The sequence below is a fragment of the Megalobrama amblycephala genome, linkage group LG1, assembly GCF_018812025.1.
Source record: "Megalobrama amblycephala isolate DHTTF-2021 linkage group LG1, ASM1881202v1, whole genome shotgun sequence".
In the NCBI taxonomy this organism is placed as follows: domain Eukaryota; kingdom Metazoa; phylum Chordata; class Actinopteri; order Cypriniformes; family Xenocyprididae; genus Megalobrama; species Megalobrama amblycephala.
In genome coordinates, this window is record NC_063044.1 from 61,207,806 (window position 1) to 61,225,119 (window position 17,314).

The window sequence follows — 17,314 nt, forward strand, 5'->3', positions numbered from 1 at the left end:
TGACCATCCTATAATAGTGAAGATAATAGCAAAACTCTTATTTTTAAAGGAAAAATATTTTGATATTTTCTGCTGGATTCCGGCTCATATGGGACTATTTGGGAATGAACAGGCAGATGCTGCAGCAAAGAAAGCTCTCTCTTTGAGAATTACAGACTGTCAAATTCCTCCATCAGATCTCAAACCTGTGCTAAACTTGTGTATATATTTCAAAAATGGCAAATGGAATGGAACAGTTGCATTAATAATAAGTTATATGAAGTTAATCCAAGCATAAATGAAAGTTGTTTTGTAAATTTTATTTAAAAGTAGACATGATAAGACTGTTTACACAAGATGCTGAATTGGTCATTCCAGATTTATTTGTTTTTATTGAAAGGTAAAGTACCACCAGTATGTAATCTTTGTCAAACTACTCTGTCTATAAACGCCCCTCCTAACTTTACTTTTCATGAGTGTCTGCAGAGCTGCTCTATTTAAAGATGTCTATCAATGCAAGCAAGTGTCATTTGGTGATTACTTGTCTTTCGAATACTTGGGTATCGTGTTAAAAGGTGCTCCTCGCATTCTACTTATAGTTATTTACAAGGCCTCCAAAATACTCTCCAGCCTTTGTTGAGTGTCATGAATCACTCTAGACTTGCATGTGTCTTTTAGTGTTTTACTGAACACTTCCTCATACGTACATATGCATACATGATAATCAATGAGAAAGCTTGTTATTAACCCAAATACTATATATCACATCTCCCCCTTTTCGGGTAAAGTATATCAACGTTTTTACAAACAAAATTATAACACAAGTTCAGTTATAAACTTAAAACCTGGAAACAAATCTTTCCACATATAAAATCTCTGTGATGCACTTGTCAAACAACAAGAGAACATTCTGGGTATTTCTGTTCTTTGGATCTGTATTATGACTGGTAGCGCAAAGGACTTTCTTATCACACGCCCACAGCGTGTCCTTTTAGGCGACACTCTAGCTGTGTCTCATTTCGAAGGTTGCATCCTCTGGAGGTCGCATTCGAAGGTTGTATACGTCATTGAGGCTGTATCGTTTCAGAAAAGTAAGTAGGACTCTCCGAACGCAACCTTTGAATGCGTCCTTCTTTCACAGGAATTCGGAGGATGCTTGAGGTGTATCCTTCACTGCTGCAGATTGCCCACAATTCTTTGCGTTGCTGTTAACAACCATCATTTATTTGGAAAAAATAAAAGATAAATGGCGGCGTCGGCAAATGTACACACAAGCGAAGATGTGTTTAGATGTAAGTAGTTTCAAGCTTGTTTTTGTTTTAAACTTTGTTCTTCCTAATATCCTCTTCTTTTGTCTCTGTAACAGATATCTGTTGTACATAAAGCCAGCTCCTCAAGCATTATCCAGAGTAAAACAAGTAAATACATTTTCTTTTCAAATTACATACAAATTTGTTAATCATTTTCATTCATTGGCTGAGAGCGCAATGAGGCTGCAGTGAACATGTTGACATAGCAACGATATACTTCCTGTTTCCTTTACTGCCTGTTTGTCCTACAAAGAACATCTTGTTTAATTCTGGCTAAGGACACTCCATGTACCGCATCCTTCACAGGATTTGTCCCTTGAGGATGCAGCCTTTGAAATTAAATGAAATGAGACACAGCTTATGTGTTGTGGAGTAGCAGCAGCAGGTTCTAAAGCCCCGGGTATACTTCACTTTCCGCGCCCGGACGCGTCATGCGCGCAGTCGCGTCCACGCATCTTTAAAAGTATACTAAACCAAGGATGCACGCGGATGACAGAGTTCGACACATACGCAGTGCAAATTTTTCTATACTATTACCAGACAACCGGACATTCGCTGGGCTGGATTGGAGAACAAAAATAGCGCAGCCACCATTGCAACATAGTTCAGAAAATACACCAAGAGAACAGGAATCAAAAACGATGGAGAAGGCATGCCTCTGAGTTTAATCGTCTTGTTTTTGAATCGTCCTATACGCATTCTTCTTCGACAAATGCACATTGTGCTCAGTACTGTGCATATTGCCACCTAGTGGACTCTTCTTTCCTGCTGGTGCATGCGCTGTTGCACGCGCACCTTCCGCACGGTCTCGAAATTTGGGCTGCGCACGAACAGGGTGTGCGACTGGCCACGAGGCCTCCACATGACAAAAATTACGTCATGCAGACGGTGCACGAACGCAGATGGCTGAAGTATACCCGGGGCTTAAGAAAGGAACAGATGTTCCCTGATTCGCCTCAGGTAATTGACCCTCCGCTAAGCCACGCCCGAAAACTGCCACAGGCCAATCGTGGTTTAGCAACCGTAACTAGGCACGGGAGGTCTGTCAAGCTTTTGAGCGAGGGAAATATGCCTGTAACGAAACGGGACTGAGGCAGAGATCCATGTGCAAGCTTTTATTTACAGTGAGCATAGTCGTACAGGCTGGGTCGATCAGGGGCAAACAGGAACAGCAAGTGACAGGCAGAGTCGTGGTCAGAGTACAGGCGGTAGATCGAGGCAGGCGGATATCATTCACAGAACAGTATACAAGGCAAGGGTCAGGGCAGGCAGCAACGGGTCAATAAACAGGAACAGGCAAGATCAGACACAGGCAGACAGGATACAAGGAAACGCTCAGAATTGTCACTAGGAATCAAGACTTCGCGGTGAGGTGGTGTGTGTAAGAGTCCTTTATAGTCCAGGTAATGCGTATCAGCTGGGTGTGGTGATTAGTGTGGAGTGTGCATGGCTGTATGTGGCAACAGGTGATTGGTGGAGTGAGTGCATGTGATAGACAGGGGGGATGATGGGAAATGTAGTCCGGGAACTGAGAGGATTGTAACAGGAACAGATGGTGATCGTGACAATGCCGAAGCGTTGTGCATAGGGATTGTGTTAATTTGATACCCGGTATCCTAAAAGTTTGGATGGAGTGGTGGAATTTTTTTTCACTTCCCGAAACCTAAAACCCAACGGGAGAAATGCCAGTATTCTGACAATTTGTGTTACCCTGTCAGATTTTGCTATCTCCCAATGAAATAGTAGGTAACTTTAGCAAAATCTGTTAAAATCCAAAAAATGCTAACGTTACCTATCAGATTGTGCTTCTAGATAATTACATGGTTTATGGCTTTATTAACATTAACAGGGGTGGCAACCCAAAATTTCAAAGAGCCATATTGGACCAAAAAAACAAAATCAAATCTGTCTGGAGCCCAAAAAATTAAAAGCCTTATATAGGTCAAAAATTACTATAAGCTATATTAGCCTACTATCAAAATGACTAAGTAGGCTACAAATACATAATGAGGTATTCCCGAGGTAATTTTTTAAAAACTGCTTGGCATGGGTCGGTGCAATTCACAGAAACAACTGGACTCCAGGCGGAGAAACATGGATTTGCATTTATCATTTCGTGTCAAATTGTTGGATTTTGAGGTAAAATCATTCCAAAAATATTGTATTGTTATATATTATGTTGACAAATCATCAATTAAATATTTTCCATCTTATATTCTGCATAATTGTGTGTTTTAAAATAAACACTGACAAAAACTATACTATAAAACTATATATATTTTCCCATTGATATAAGTGATTACGCGGTCCTATATTGTAGTTATATAAAATTTCACAGGCAGATTTGCTTTAGTATTTCCTCGGCGTCGAAATCAGGCACATATAAATGTCAGGAAACACGACTCCTGGCTGTATGTCAATATCCATGGATTAGGTTTATTTGACAAGTTGTAAGAAACACTTTCGAGTCCAACCTTTAGTGTAATCGTTTGTTTTACTCGCGTTTTCTCAGTTTCCCCTATTAAATCCAGTCACGCAGCAGCTTCTTTTGACAACCTCCCATTTTTTAACTGAGGAGAGCAGCAGAAAATCCCCCTATTGAGAACAGAGCATGCATCAATGACAACAGAATGACACTGATTAAGTTATACACAAGTTTAAGGAGGAGCTGGGGAGGAGGTGGGTTGCAAGCAGCGTGCAGTGGAAGCAGCCAAGCAGGCAGAGAGACAGAAGCTGCGTTTAAGTAATGCGCCTTATTTTAGAGTTGCCAATGGAGTCCATAGAAATTAGATCAGCTGATATGGGTGGGGTTGGAATTTGAGAATCAGCTGATAGCGGAGCTTGACTACGAGGCCTGCCTGAACTAACGCTGACGCTTAATTTATGGCTTTATTAACATCTACACCTACCCCAATCCTAAACTTACCTTTATAATAATACAAGTACAGTAATTTTGTATTATTTATCATGACAACAATGATGTAATATTGATGTATGCATGCAGTAAGCCTGAGTGAGACAATCTGATGGGTAGGTTAGCTAGCTAACTCAACACTTCATTGCTTGGAAATAATGATGGTTCTTTGTTCATAATGCATATATTTGAACTTGAAATAACGATTAAAGGCAAGACGGAGTAACGTTAGCCTGGCGCGCTAAAAATATAAGCGAGAGAATGTTATTGCAAAGTGGTCAGACTAACGTCTTGTGTTTATTTCACAAGACTTATGGATAAGCTGTTTGATTTATAATTATTAGGTTATTTTCACAAATTTCACTTAACCTGCTGTGGATGAACAAAGCTGTTCCTCAGTAAATTGTGTGTTTCCCATTTGAATGTTCAGAGTATGAAGTGGCTGCTGCTTCCGCTGGGAGCTTTAGCTTCAATTTTGATCAAATTATTTTCTAATCGGTTGCATATTATGTCGTGGATATATCCCTCGAATGCATACTACAGTCCCTTTTGTCTTGAGTAGGATATCATATACACTATGTCAGTAAATGTGATTTATGGCCCTAATTTAAGGCTAAATTTATGACCCGAAATTTTTTGTGTGTTGTCACTCAAGCTGACTGGTCAGTGGTTATCAAATATGTTTTATGAGTGCTGTGACCCTTGATTTGCAGGCCAGTGGTTGACAATGGCAGTTTTTATGGCTGAATTTATGGGTGTTGTCCCTCTGATTGGCAGGTCAAGAAGTGTCAATGAGATTTTGGTGAATTTGGTGAGACATTTTGGTGAATCATGGGTATCTGGCTTCTTCTAATCTGTTGGGAACTGATGGTGGCCATGTTTTTCCTTTGATTGTGGGGTGAAAGTCACCCTAGCAAATTTCACACCTCACTGTTAAAATCAGTGCTGTTTGGTCAATAGGGCATATGTTAATTGAGTCAATCTATCTGAGTCAAGACATTAAGGAAGTATTACCCACACCACACTGGCTATATCCATTAAAATCACATGTCTGGGCTTGTTCTTTTTAGAACAACTGTGCATGTGTTCTTGTAAGACCCACAGAGTGAGGACATTAACGAGTTTTAGACCAGCAGACTGAGGACATTTTTTCAAAGTGAGGACATTTTGGCCTGTCCTCACTTTGCTAAAGAAAAAAAAAGCATGAGGAGGGTTCCTGAAGTTGCCCTGGTGCTTTCCAGGGAAAGTCCTCAAAATGATAGAAAAATGAGTGTTGTTCCCCTGAATTTTACACACTATTTACTCTGGAGCGCCCCCTCTGGCAAAAGTTAGCACTGCAGGAAAAAAATGCTGAAGTGCGCCATAGTGGTCAGTACAAGTACTGCAATACAATAGGATTTTATATTGTCCTCTCGTGCTAACAAATATTGTGATTCTATGTTGAAAATAGGGCCACAAATATGGTAAATCAGGCTAGGGTCATGGTAAATCATACTAGAACGGGGTAAACTATGGTATCTATCTATCTATCTATCTATCTACCCATCTAGGTAACACTTTATAATAACTCACACTATGAAGCATTAGTTAAGCATTAGTTAATAGTTAATTCATCACTTATAAAGCATTAATAGACATTAGTAAGTCGTTTATAAATACTAGGTTTAATAAGTATTTTCATACTTTATAATAACTATTTCTAATTGAAGCATTAGTTAAGCATTAGTTAATAGTTTTATTCATCACTTATAGTGTAAGTTGATTAATAGACATTTAAGTCGTTTATAAATACAGCTATAATTGCTTTAAGCTTTGATTGTGTAAGCATATCTATAATGTGTTTAATAATTGTATTTTCATACTTTATTAATTATCAATTTTTCATTTCTAAATTAAGTATTACATTATTTACAAACCAGTTATTTAGGAGTTGTCAGTGGTTCATAAGATCATTTAGGAAGTGTAAGTAAATGATTAATAAAATATTTAAACATTCATTTATACATCTTATTATTTAGACACATAGTAATAGTTACTTAGTGTGTTAGTAAATGTTTTATTAACACATATTCCTACTGCAATTCATGATTAATTCAGATAATTATAAAACATTTAGAAGCAGTCAGTTAACTATGTTTGTGAGCTCATCTAAAGTGAGGACTATTTATGCTTTGTAAAGCTTTTATAAATGAGATTTAAAGGTTCATTGATCTTCTGCACTGCTGTTCTCTTATGTTTTAAAGTTAGTACTGAGGTAGTTTTGACACTAGGAATATGTTAATAAAGCATTTATTAACACACTGAGTAACTAATACTATATGTCTAAATAATAAGATGCATAAATGTACATTTAAATATTTTATTAATCATTTACTTACACTTCCTAAATGATCTTATGAACCACTGACAACTCCTAAATTACTGGTTTGTGAATAATGTAATACATAATTTAGAAATGATAAATTGATCATTAATAAAGTATGAAAATACAATTATTAAACTTATTATAGATATGCTTATAAATCAAGAACAAAGCATTTATAACTGTATTTATAAACGGCTTACTAATGTCTATTAATGTTTTATAAATGATGAATTGACTATTTACTAATGCTTAACTAATGCTTCATAGTGTGAGTTATTCTAAAGTGTTACCTCTATCTATCTATCTAAGCTTTTTTAAACTTTCTGATCGGCTTTCTCAAGCCAACTTAAAGTTTGTCTCAACAAACTTTTTTTATCTAGTTAATAAATGAAACCTGTACTTCTTATTGGCTGTGTCAATTTACCCTTTTTTGCCTAAATGTAGTTTCTTTCACATAATTAAATGGTAAATCAGGTTGAAAGGTATATATATATATATATATATATATATATATATATATATATATATATATATATATATATATATATATATATATATATATATATATATATATATATATAAGCGCCTTTCAACCTGATTTAGGCACTCAAGGCGCTTTACATCAAGGAAGCAGTCACTCATTCACACTCTCATCCATACACCAGTGTACGCAGACACTGGAGGCGATGTGGGTGAAGTGTCTTGCCCAAGGACACAATGACAGTATGCAGGGCCGTGCAGAGACGTTTGGAGGGGCAGGTGCTCAAAGTATAAAAGGGGCACATGGAACAAGGCTTGGAATAGGGCTTGCTCAAAATATCAATACAGCAATATATTGTGACACATTCCTTGCTGATACGTGTATCGATACAGATGATTCTGTATTGATATGGCAGTAAATGCTGTGATGCAGTTTTTACAAAAAACAAAAACAGAACAGAAAAGACTATTTTAAGTTTAAAAGTTACAAAATATTTTCTGTCCAGCTATTAATAACTATGGGTTAGTTTAGGGTTAGGGTTAGGGTTAGGGTTAGGTTAGGGTTAGGTTCACCTCATAGTTCACCCACTAACAAATGTATTAGGAAACACATCATAGCATAGCATTTCTGACTTATCAAGTCAGAAAACAGTCAGTGTCTGCCAGCTTTATGAGTGTCTTAGATCATGGAGATATTGTTTACATGAATGCCTCTGTCAGCTCTTTGGGCATGCTAGATGCAGTGTATCATGGAGTGCTAAGGTTTATCACAGACGTTAAATACTCAATTCACCACTGTACTCGCTGGTGAAATGACCCTCATCATACATGCGCAGACTCTTGCACTGGTATCTGTTTATTTACAAATCTACTCTCCACCTAGTGCCATTGTACTTGTCATGTCACTTTACATGCAGAATTTGCCATCGCAGACTCCGCTCCCTAGCCTAGAAATCTAGACGCACCCTAGCGGCAGTAAATCTAATTTGCCGCGAGTGTCGTTTAGCAACTCTTGGTATACCTGCGAGCTGGAAAAACCAAACTCTGGTCAGGCCAATCACATCGTGTATGGAGTTGGTGGGCGTGCTTAGCATATGGCAGAGTGACGGCAGAGTTGTGATGGTTCCTGCTGCTTGAAAACAAAGGAGATGGCTGCTGCTGCTGGCGAACAGCGGTCTTTCGAATTGGCTTTGGCCACGACTCTGGAAGATGTGGAGTTAAGCTTTTCATTGAGAAAAGAACAAAGAACGGCACTGAAGTCATTTTTTAAAAAGGAAGATGTGTTTGGAGTTTTGCCGACCGGACACGGCAAAAGTTTAAAGGTGCCCTAGATTATGTTTTTAAAAGATGTAATATAAGTCTAAGGTGTCCCCTGAATGTGTCTGTGAAGTTTCAGCTCAAAATACCCCATAGATTTTTTTTTATTAATTTTTTTGATAAATTTATTTCTTTAATTATTTAATTTTGGGGCATCGTTAACTATGCACCGATTCAGCGCGCAGCCCCTTTAAATCCCGTGGTCCACAGCCACAGAGCTCGCGCTTGCCTTAAACAGTGCCTTAACAAAGTTTACACAGCTAATATAACCCTCAAAATGGATCTTTACAAAGTGTTCGTCATGCATGCGTCAGATTATGTGAGTATTGTATACTGTTATATTGTTTACATCGTTTCTGAATGAGTTTGAGGCTATGCTCTGTGGCTAAAGCTAACATTACACACTGTTGGAGAGATTTATAAAGAATGAAGTTGTGTTTATGAATTATACAGACTGCAAGTGTTTAATAATGAAAATAGCGACGGCTCTTGTCTCCGTGAATACAGTAAGAAACGATGGTAACTTTAACCACATTTAACAGTACATTAGCAACATGCTAACGAAACATTTAGAAAGACAATTTACAAATATCACTAAAAATATCATGATATCATGGATCATGTCAGTTATTATTGCTCCATCTGCCATTTTTCTCTATTGTTCTTGCTTGCTTACCTAGTCTGATGATTCAGCTGTGCACAGATCCAGACGTTAATACTGGCTGCCCTTGTCTAATGCCTTGAACATGGGCTGGCATATGCAAATATTGGGGGCGTACATATTAATGATCCCGACTGTACGTAACAGTCGGTGTTATGTTGAGATTCGCCTGTTCTTTGGAGGTCTTTTAAACAAATGAGATTTATATAAGAAGGAGGAAACAATGGAGTTTGAGACTCACTGTATGTCATTTCCATGTACTGAACTCTTGTTATTCAACTATGCCGAGGTAAATTCAATTTTTAATTCGAGGGCACCTTTAATATATCAACTAGCTCCGCTGGTGGGAAAACGTTCTGGTTGGTTAGCGCTATCCTATTTCGTGCAGGGGATTTTGAAAGACAGTCATTTATCCCGCCCCTCGGATTGAGTCCTGCCAACAGTGAGTTCCCAGACTCAACATCTTGATCAGGCTATCCGCTCCCAGGACTTTCTGTCCTTCAGTGTCCCTGCAGTGCACACAGAGCTGGGGATAAAGGCTGTCTCCTTCTCAGGTCCCTCCAGCTGGAACAAACTTCAGCAGGATCTGAAGCTGTCCAGTCTGGTCACACTTGGAGAATGTAGAGTTTTATTAAAACGTCTGTAGGAAATTGCTGTTGTTTTAATTAGAAATTTTAAGCCATGTCATGACGTATCTGTGAAACTTTTGTATTTTTATTTAACTGTTAATAATAATATGTTTGAAACAGGTCTCTCTTGAAAGTGAGACATGACTCTCAAGGGACTAACTTGTATAAATAAAGGATAAATCAAATTAAATTAAAGCAGATAAAATCAATCCATAAAACATCAACATAAAAATGTATTACTGTAAAAAGCAAGAGAGCAGATAAAATACTTTCAGTGTCATATGCACGAGTGAAAAGAACTGTTTTCAGCCTGGATTTGAACATTGTCAGAGTTGATGCCTGTCTCACATCCTCATGAAGAATGTTCCAGATTTTAGCTTTAGCCTCAGCGTGTTTACTCCTGATTCTGGGGACCACCAGGAAACCCCTCCCTGAAGTTCTTGGGGCCTGCAATGTTTCAAATGGCTCTAACATCTCAGAGATGTACTGTGGTGCTAAACCATGAAAAGACTTGTACACAAGCTATACACAAGTTTTAAATGTTATTCTCTGAGCGACAGGAAGCCGGAGAAGAGACTGGAGCACTTGACTAATAGAGTTGTATTTCCTTTGCCTGTGCTGGTGTTCATGTGCATATTATTTGTCAGAGCGGTCTCAGTGCTGTGGTAGGGCCTAAATCCTGACCGGAAAGTATCAAACACATTGTAAGACAGGAGAATGTAAGTGAGCAGTTGATAACTTTTTTGCTAATAATAAGCATTTATATTTACTTATTTGTATTAGTGTTTAGTTTATGCTATATACTGTATATTTAATACCCTTTTTCTTTTTTAAGCCTGTTTTATTCATAGGCTCTTAAAGAAGAGAGGTACACTTGATGCATTATGTGATTTTTTTTAAAGGCAAAAATCAAATTTTTCAGAAATAATTCATATCTGTTTATTTTTAATATAACTTAAAAAATAGTCTGTTAAAAAAAAGTTCTGAATCCTGAGTTGATTACAGCCTGCTCCTGCAGCTCCAGCTCAGCTCAGTTTGATACAATGTATTATTTTGAGAGGCCCCTTTCAGGACCGGCCAATCAGAGCGCTCCGTGAGCAGGCTGCACTGCTATCACTGTGCTCATAATATCACAACTAAAAATCTAGAGGGATTTAGTCCTGGATAATATATAACATATTTAATATTAATATATTTAAAATTAGTATATCTAATCTGACTGATAGAAGTTCACTTAAAAAAAAGAAGGGAAAAAAAAAAAAAAAACCTGTGCAATGCAGGTGGACTCGACCAATCACAACGCTTTTGTACTGCATGGTAATTATCCAATCAGAGCGCAGTATTCGTTACACGACAAAGTTACCGAGCGAGCATGATGAAGGAGCAAAAGATGGAGCAAAAGAAAATGGATCGACAAAGTGCTTTGGAGCGATTACAACGAAGAATGCGAATTCTACGAAGTCACCATGAAAAATGCGAACGAGCATCAACAGTGGTAAGTAGTTTTTACTATCGTATCATCTTGTTGTAACCGTGAACTGTGGCTGACGAGTTGTGAACATGCCGCGGCAAAGCTGCGTCACAGGGGGCATTATGGAAAAATATACTTTTTAGAGCTTTTAAGCATGTTACAATGTTGTTCCCTCATTAAAACATAACTGGAATCATATATATATATAATATATATATATATATATATATATAAATATATATCTATTCTACCGCTCCATGCACGTCAACGCGCCGCCATTTTAGAACACTTCAGATGCTGTCAATCAAAGTGGAGAAAAAAAACGGAGAATCCAAGCGCATTGTGGCATAATACCTGAAGAAATAGGATAACCTTTCACTATTGTGAATGTGTTGGTTTGTTTTTATGGCATATGTATTAACTCAGTAGTACATGTTTTTAACTACTTTGTTGCTTTTTTACAATTGATTTATTTTTTTACTTATTTATATTATTCATTTATTATTATTATTTAATTTGGTTGATGGTTTATGATTTCTTTCCAATTAACTTGTTTATAATGAGTGATTTGTAGGGTTCTCTGGTGATATAATATTTATAAGATATCTACAATTGGTTAAAGTCTTTAACCAATTGTTTTAGCATATGCAGAATTATCTATCATTAATGATAAACGAAATCATAAAGCATCTGCATCAGTCTATTGCAGATACAGATAATCATTAGGGCTGGGCGATATCTAAAAAATTGTATCTTGATGTTGTCAATTTTTACGATATTCAATATGTATCTCGATATGTTTGCAATTGCTGTTAAATAATAATAAAAAACATGATTTTACCCCCTTTAAGAATTATGCATGATCACAAAGAGTTTATGCAACTGTAATAAGGATTAGCATGTGGAAAAAAGAAAGTCTATATTGCTTAAGTTAAAACAGGAGCTTTCATTTTGGTGAAGGTCTAGTTTTTAGAAAACTACAGTGTTGATAGAGCAACAAGTACATATACATATATAAATGAACAAGAGCAGTTTTACTCAAAAACAGCTGTTGATGATTGCACTTTTACTAAACTTGACTGAAAGTGATTTGTACTCAGTTTTAAACATTTTGGACATTCATTTAGGTCAAATCTTCATGCACGCAGGTAATATGTTGAAATTATGTTGCAGGTAAAGGCCCCGGAGAAGGATATACCTGATTCTACAGTGAGCTCACCTCATCAAGAAGATGAAGAAGCTTCAGAAATGTCAAGTTGTTATAGTGATGGTGAGGAGTACAAGCCTCCTCCAGGTAGTCCAGACTCATCTTCATCCTGCAGCATAGTCTCAATGTGCTCCAGTCTGTCATGTCAGTCAAAAACAAAACCAAACAAAACCAACAAAACCAAACCACAGTCTAACAGTCAACCATCAAAAACATATACAAAAAAGGATTGTCGCAAGAACAACACAGAGACCGTTGAACTGAGAGTTAAAACTTGCCGAAAAAATAATGGTAAAAGAGTGTGGGACAAAGCACATTACTGTGTTTACTGTGAAAAAATGAATAAAAAAATGGCCCGCCATTTACAGTTGAAGCACATGGATGAAACTGATGTTGCCCACGCTTTTAGCTTTCCACTTGGCTCCAAAGAGAGAAAGAAACGTCTTGAGTCTTTAAGAAATAAGGGTGACTGGCGACATAATCAGCAAGTCCTAAAGGAGGGCAAAGGGGAGATTGTTACATGGAAACAGCCCTCTAAAAATTCATCTGTTAGTGACTATTTGCCCTGCCAGCACTGCTTTGCTATGTTTAAAAAAGTAGACCTATGGAGACATGACAAAACTTGTAGGGATAAAAACGAAAACTCCGACGTAGGAACAAAAAGAAAGCGCATCCAAACTGTTTCTTCCAGACTTCTTCCAATGCAGACATCATCAGACGGAATCCAAAATGTAATCCATAACATGTTACAAGACAATATCACTGCCCACGTTCGAGGGGATGAGATGATATGTAAATATGGACATTCACTGTTTGCTCAAAAAGGACGTGAACAATCTCAACATCGCTATTGCACAGAAATTGAGGGAACTGGGTCACTTTGTCTTGGCAGCTAAGAAAATTAACCCAAAAATTGGAGGACTCAAAGACTTATGTGATCCAACCAAATTTAACCTGGCAATAGAAGCAGCTAGAGAAGTGTCACACTTCAACTCAGACAAGACAGAGTATGGAAAACCTTCAACCGCAGTGAAAATAGGCTTTTCACTCAAAGCAGCAACTGAGATCTGGATTGGTCATTGTATGATGGTGTCAGATGTTGTTGCTGAAAAAAGACTAAGAAGTTTAACCCTTTAAGACCTGAAGGCTTTTTTAGAGTTTTTTTTTTTCTGAGCGACACACACAAAAGTAAAGACTCATAACTCCAAAACTCTAGCAAGGAGAGTCAAAAGGTAGGTATCATTTGATAGAAAACATTTTAAATTTTAAGAAAATATAAATTACTTTACATTTGGACATTTTCTTGCTGAGAAACAGCTGACAAAAGACAAAAAATATATATAATTTTTTTTAAAAAAAATTTCTTTTTTTATTTGACATGGAATAACTCAGGAACACAATAAGATCGCTAAAAAATATTTTTTGGTGATGCTCTCCTATATGTGAGCTGCATCTGGTTCAGATTTCGTGGTGATAGCATAAAGAATAGTTTGAAAAATTGTTGTTCATTTTTTCCGCAGCCAGGTGGCGCCAACGTGCGGTAAACTCTGGTTTAGTGGTGCTTCTCAGCACTCGTTAGGAGTTTTTCAAAATGGTTAGATTAATTAAAAAGATGAGATTCTAAGCTTTAAAACGATATCTATTTTGTGTTATTCCACGTTGGAAAACGAACATGGATGGGTCCGGGAACATTGGATACACACTGCATCCCGGAGAGATGAGAGACATGTTTTTAGCCAAGTATGTTAAATCATTCCGTGAGTAATATATTGTGCAATATATTATGTTGATTTTGGATTCATTTTCAATCTGCTTTAAATATTGATGTGCCATTTTTTATGATCTGTGCATTTTTCATGAAGTTATGAGCACGTGAAATAAACATACTTGTATTCAGTTAGCAGCTGTGCTATTTTTGTTGTAAAGGCATATTACTCAGACTCATTAGAGGGTGAAAACAACGCAACAGAAGTATGTTGGAGGCTTGATATGAAAGTTTAAAGTCTCTGGTTTTGTATGCAAAAAGAATTTTTGTGCTACCTATATGGATTCAATTTTTATTGGCTTTTAAAGAGAGACACGCAAAGGTGCGGTAAAGTTGGTTTTATGTTGGACATTCGTTAGACATTTGATCTTTTCTTCAGTGTTATTTGATAAATAATTGCATATAACGACGTGGATGATGCTGCATCTCGTTCAGATCACATTATAAATCCTAGTATCAAAAGTTAATTATAATATTAATAGGTGATGTTATTGTTTTTAGAATCAGAAGTGAAAAAGTCCTCACAATGATCCCCACTTGGGCATTTCAAGTTAGGGAGTGTCTCAAAAGTGCAAAATGCACAACAAAAATATGTGCATTAGATTAATACAATTATTAACTTTTATATTATTTATATATCTGTTATAAATATGTAAGTAAAGTGAATGTCATATTGAAATAAATATATTTACCTTTGTGGTTGTTTTATCTAAAGAGCTGAAATCACATACAATGTATTTATAAATACATGCAGCATATGATAAACAACTTATATTTGAAAAAGTTGTGATATGTTCACACACACCTGTCGCACATCATACACATGTTGGATTTTGGAAATGTCATTTTGCCATTTTTTATGAATTTTTGAAATACACAAATCTATACAACTTCCTGGTCATGTGACCCGATGATGTCACACCAGTAGTGATATGTTCACACACACCTGTCGCACATCATACACGCGTTGGATTTTGGAAATGTCATTTTGCCATTTTTTTATGGAATTTTTCAATTTCACAAATCTATATAACTTCCTGGTCATGTGACCCGATGATGTCACACCAGTTGTGATATGTTCACACACACCTGTCGCACATCATACACATGTTGGATTTTGGAAATGTCATTTTGCCATTTTTTATGAATTTTTGAAATACACAAATCTATACAACTTCCTGGTCATGTGACCCAATGATGTCACACCAGTAGTGATATGTTCACACACACCTGTCGCACATCATACACGCGTTGGATTTTGGAAATGTCATTTTGCCATTTTTTTATGAATTTTTGAAATACACAAATCTATATAACTTCCTGGTCATGTGACCCGATGATGTCACACCAGTTGTGATATGTTCACACACACCTGTCGCACATCATACACGCGTTGGATTTTGGAAATGTCATTTTGCCATTTTTTTATGAATTTTTGAAATACACAAATCTATATAACTTCCTGGTCATGTGACCCGATGATGTCACACCAGTTGTGATATGTTCACACACACCTGTCGCACATCATACACGCGTTGGATTTTGGAAATGTCATTTTGTCATTTTTTTATGGAATTTTTCAATTTCACAAATCTATATAACTTCCTGGTCATGTGACCCGATGATGTCACACCAGTAGTGATATGTTCACACACACCTGTCGCACATCATACACGCGTTGGATTTTGGAAATGTCATTTTGTCATTTTTTTATGGAATTTTTCAATTTCACAAATCTATATAACTTCCTGGTCATGTGACCCGATGATGTCACACCAGTAGTGATATGTTCACACACACCTGTCGCACATCATACACATGTTGGATTTTGGAAATGTCATTTTGCCATTTTTTATGAATTTTTGAAATACACAAATCTATATAACTTCCTGGTCATGTGACCCGATGATGTCACACCAGTAGTGATATGTTCACACACACCTGTCGCACATCATACACGCGTTGGAATTTGTAAATGTCATTTTGTCAATTTTTTATGAATTTTTGAAATACACAAATCTATATAACTTCCTGGTCATGTGACCCAATGATGTCACAACAGTTGTGTGTATATATATATATATATATATACATACACATATATTACACATATATTACAATATTGTATATATAGATTCCTGACTCAATGACTTCACACTTTAAATAGGCTTTGTTCACACATTTTTTACTACACACACTTATCTTACACAGTTTGCTTGCTTACAATGCATTGTATGACTGTATTGATGATTTTTTTCACATATATTCAACATTATTTCAATTTCTGTTATGTGACCTGATGATGTTACAACCCCTGTAATATACAGTAGTCAACATTTGAAGTGGATCAAAACATTTCATCAAAGTTTTGTCAAACTTTTGTGATTGACTTCAAATGTTGACTACTGTATTCATGCATATTTCTCACCAATAACTTTAATTTTTTTTTAGGCTTTGACAAGACATTTGATACAGTGGAACATAGCTTGAGGTTTCACAGTCTTAGTTGTTAATTTATTTTCTAATATCATTAAGACACTTTATGCAAACAATAAAAGTTCACTGAGATTACATGGTATTTTCCCTAAATGTGATCTCTAAAGTGCTATTCACACAGGAATTCAACTTCTCTGCTTCTAAAGATTTAATTTATATTAACAAGATATATTTTGTAATAACAAGTCATTATTCTTCCAGAACTGCTTGATGCAAATTTTGGTTCTGCAATTACATTTCACTTTTATGGAAAGGCTTTTCCAAATTCATAATTGTAAATAGTTCTCTTTGTTTAAATTTGAAAAATATTGTTTGGATTACCTTACATTAATTTGTACATTTTACAATTTGGCATATTTTATCATAAAATGTATGTTGTGTTTGCTGAGATACGGTATTTTTATGTAGAGAAGACTTTGAATTAACAGACATTTGCATGTGTTTTGATAGAGTTAGTATGTGTTGAAAATGGTTTTTAGCATTTTGAAATGTAGAGTTTGTGTTTATTTAACAAAATATGGTTTTGGGCAGAAAATTAACTATTTGGCTAATTGTGTGATGAATGTGTGTTGCTGTGTTAAGAGTTTAGAAAAAGTATTTTAAGTATTGCTAAACGCTTGTTAGCAATTGAAAAAAACTGTAATTATCTTATATAAAAACATTACTTTGTAATAGAATTTTTATTTGTAATATAATGTACTCCAATCTAACTTTTTTCTT

The 17,314-nt window shown here is 36.2% G+C and overlaps 1 protein-coding gene across 1 annotated transcript; it reads left to right on the forward strand.

The window, feature by feature from the left end:
• Positions 1-9,230: 9,230 nt before the first annotated feature.
• On the forward strand, positions 9,231-13,512 carry LOC125278301. Its single transcript, XM_048207380.1, has 2 exons — positions 9,231-11,150; positions 12,300-13,512. Exons 1-2 carry the CDS (start codon positions 11,028-11,030, stop codon positions 13,227-13,229), a joined length of 1,053 nt encoding a protein of 350 aa, XP_048063337.1. The 5' UTR covers positions 9,231-11,027; the 3' UTR covers positions 13,230-13,512.
• Positions 13,513-17,314: the final 3,802 nt, after the last annotated feature.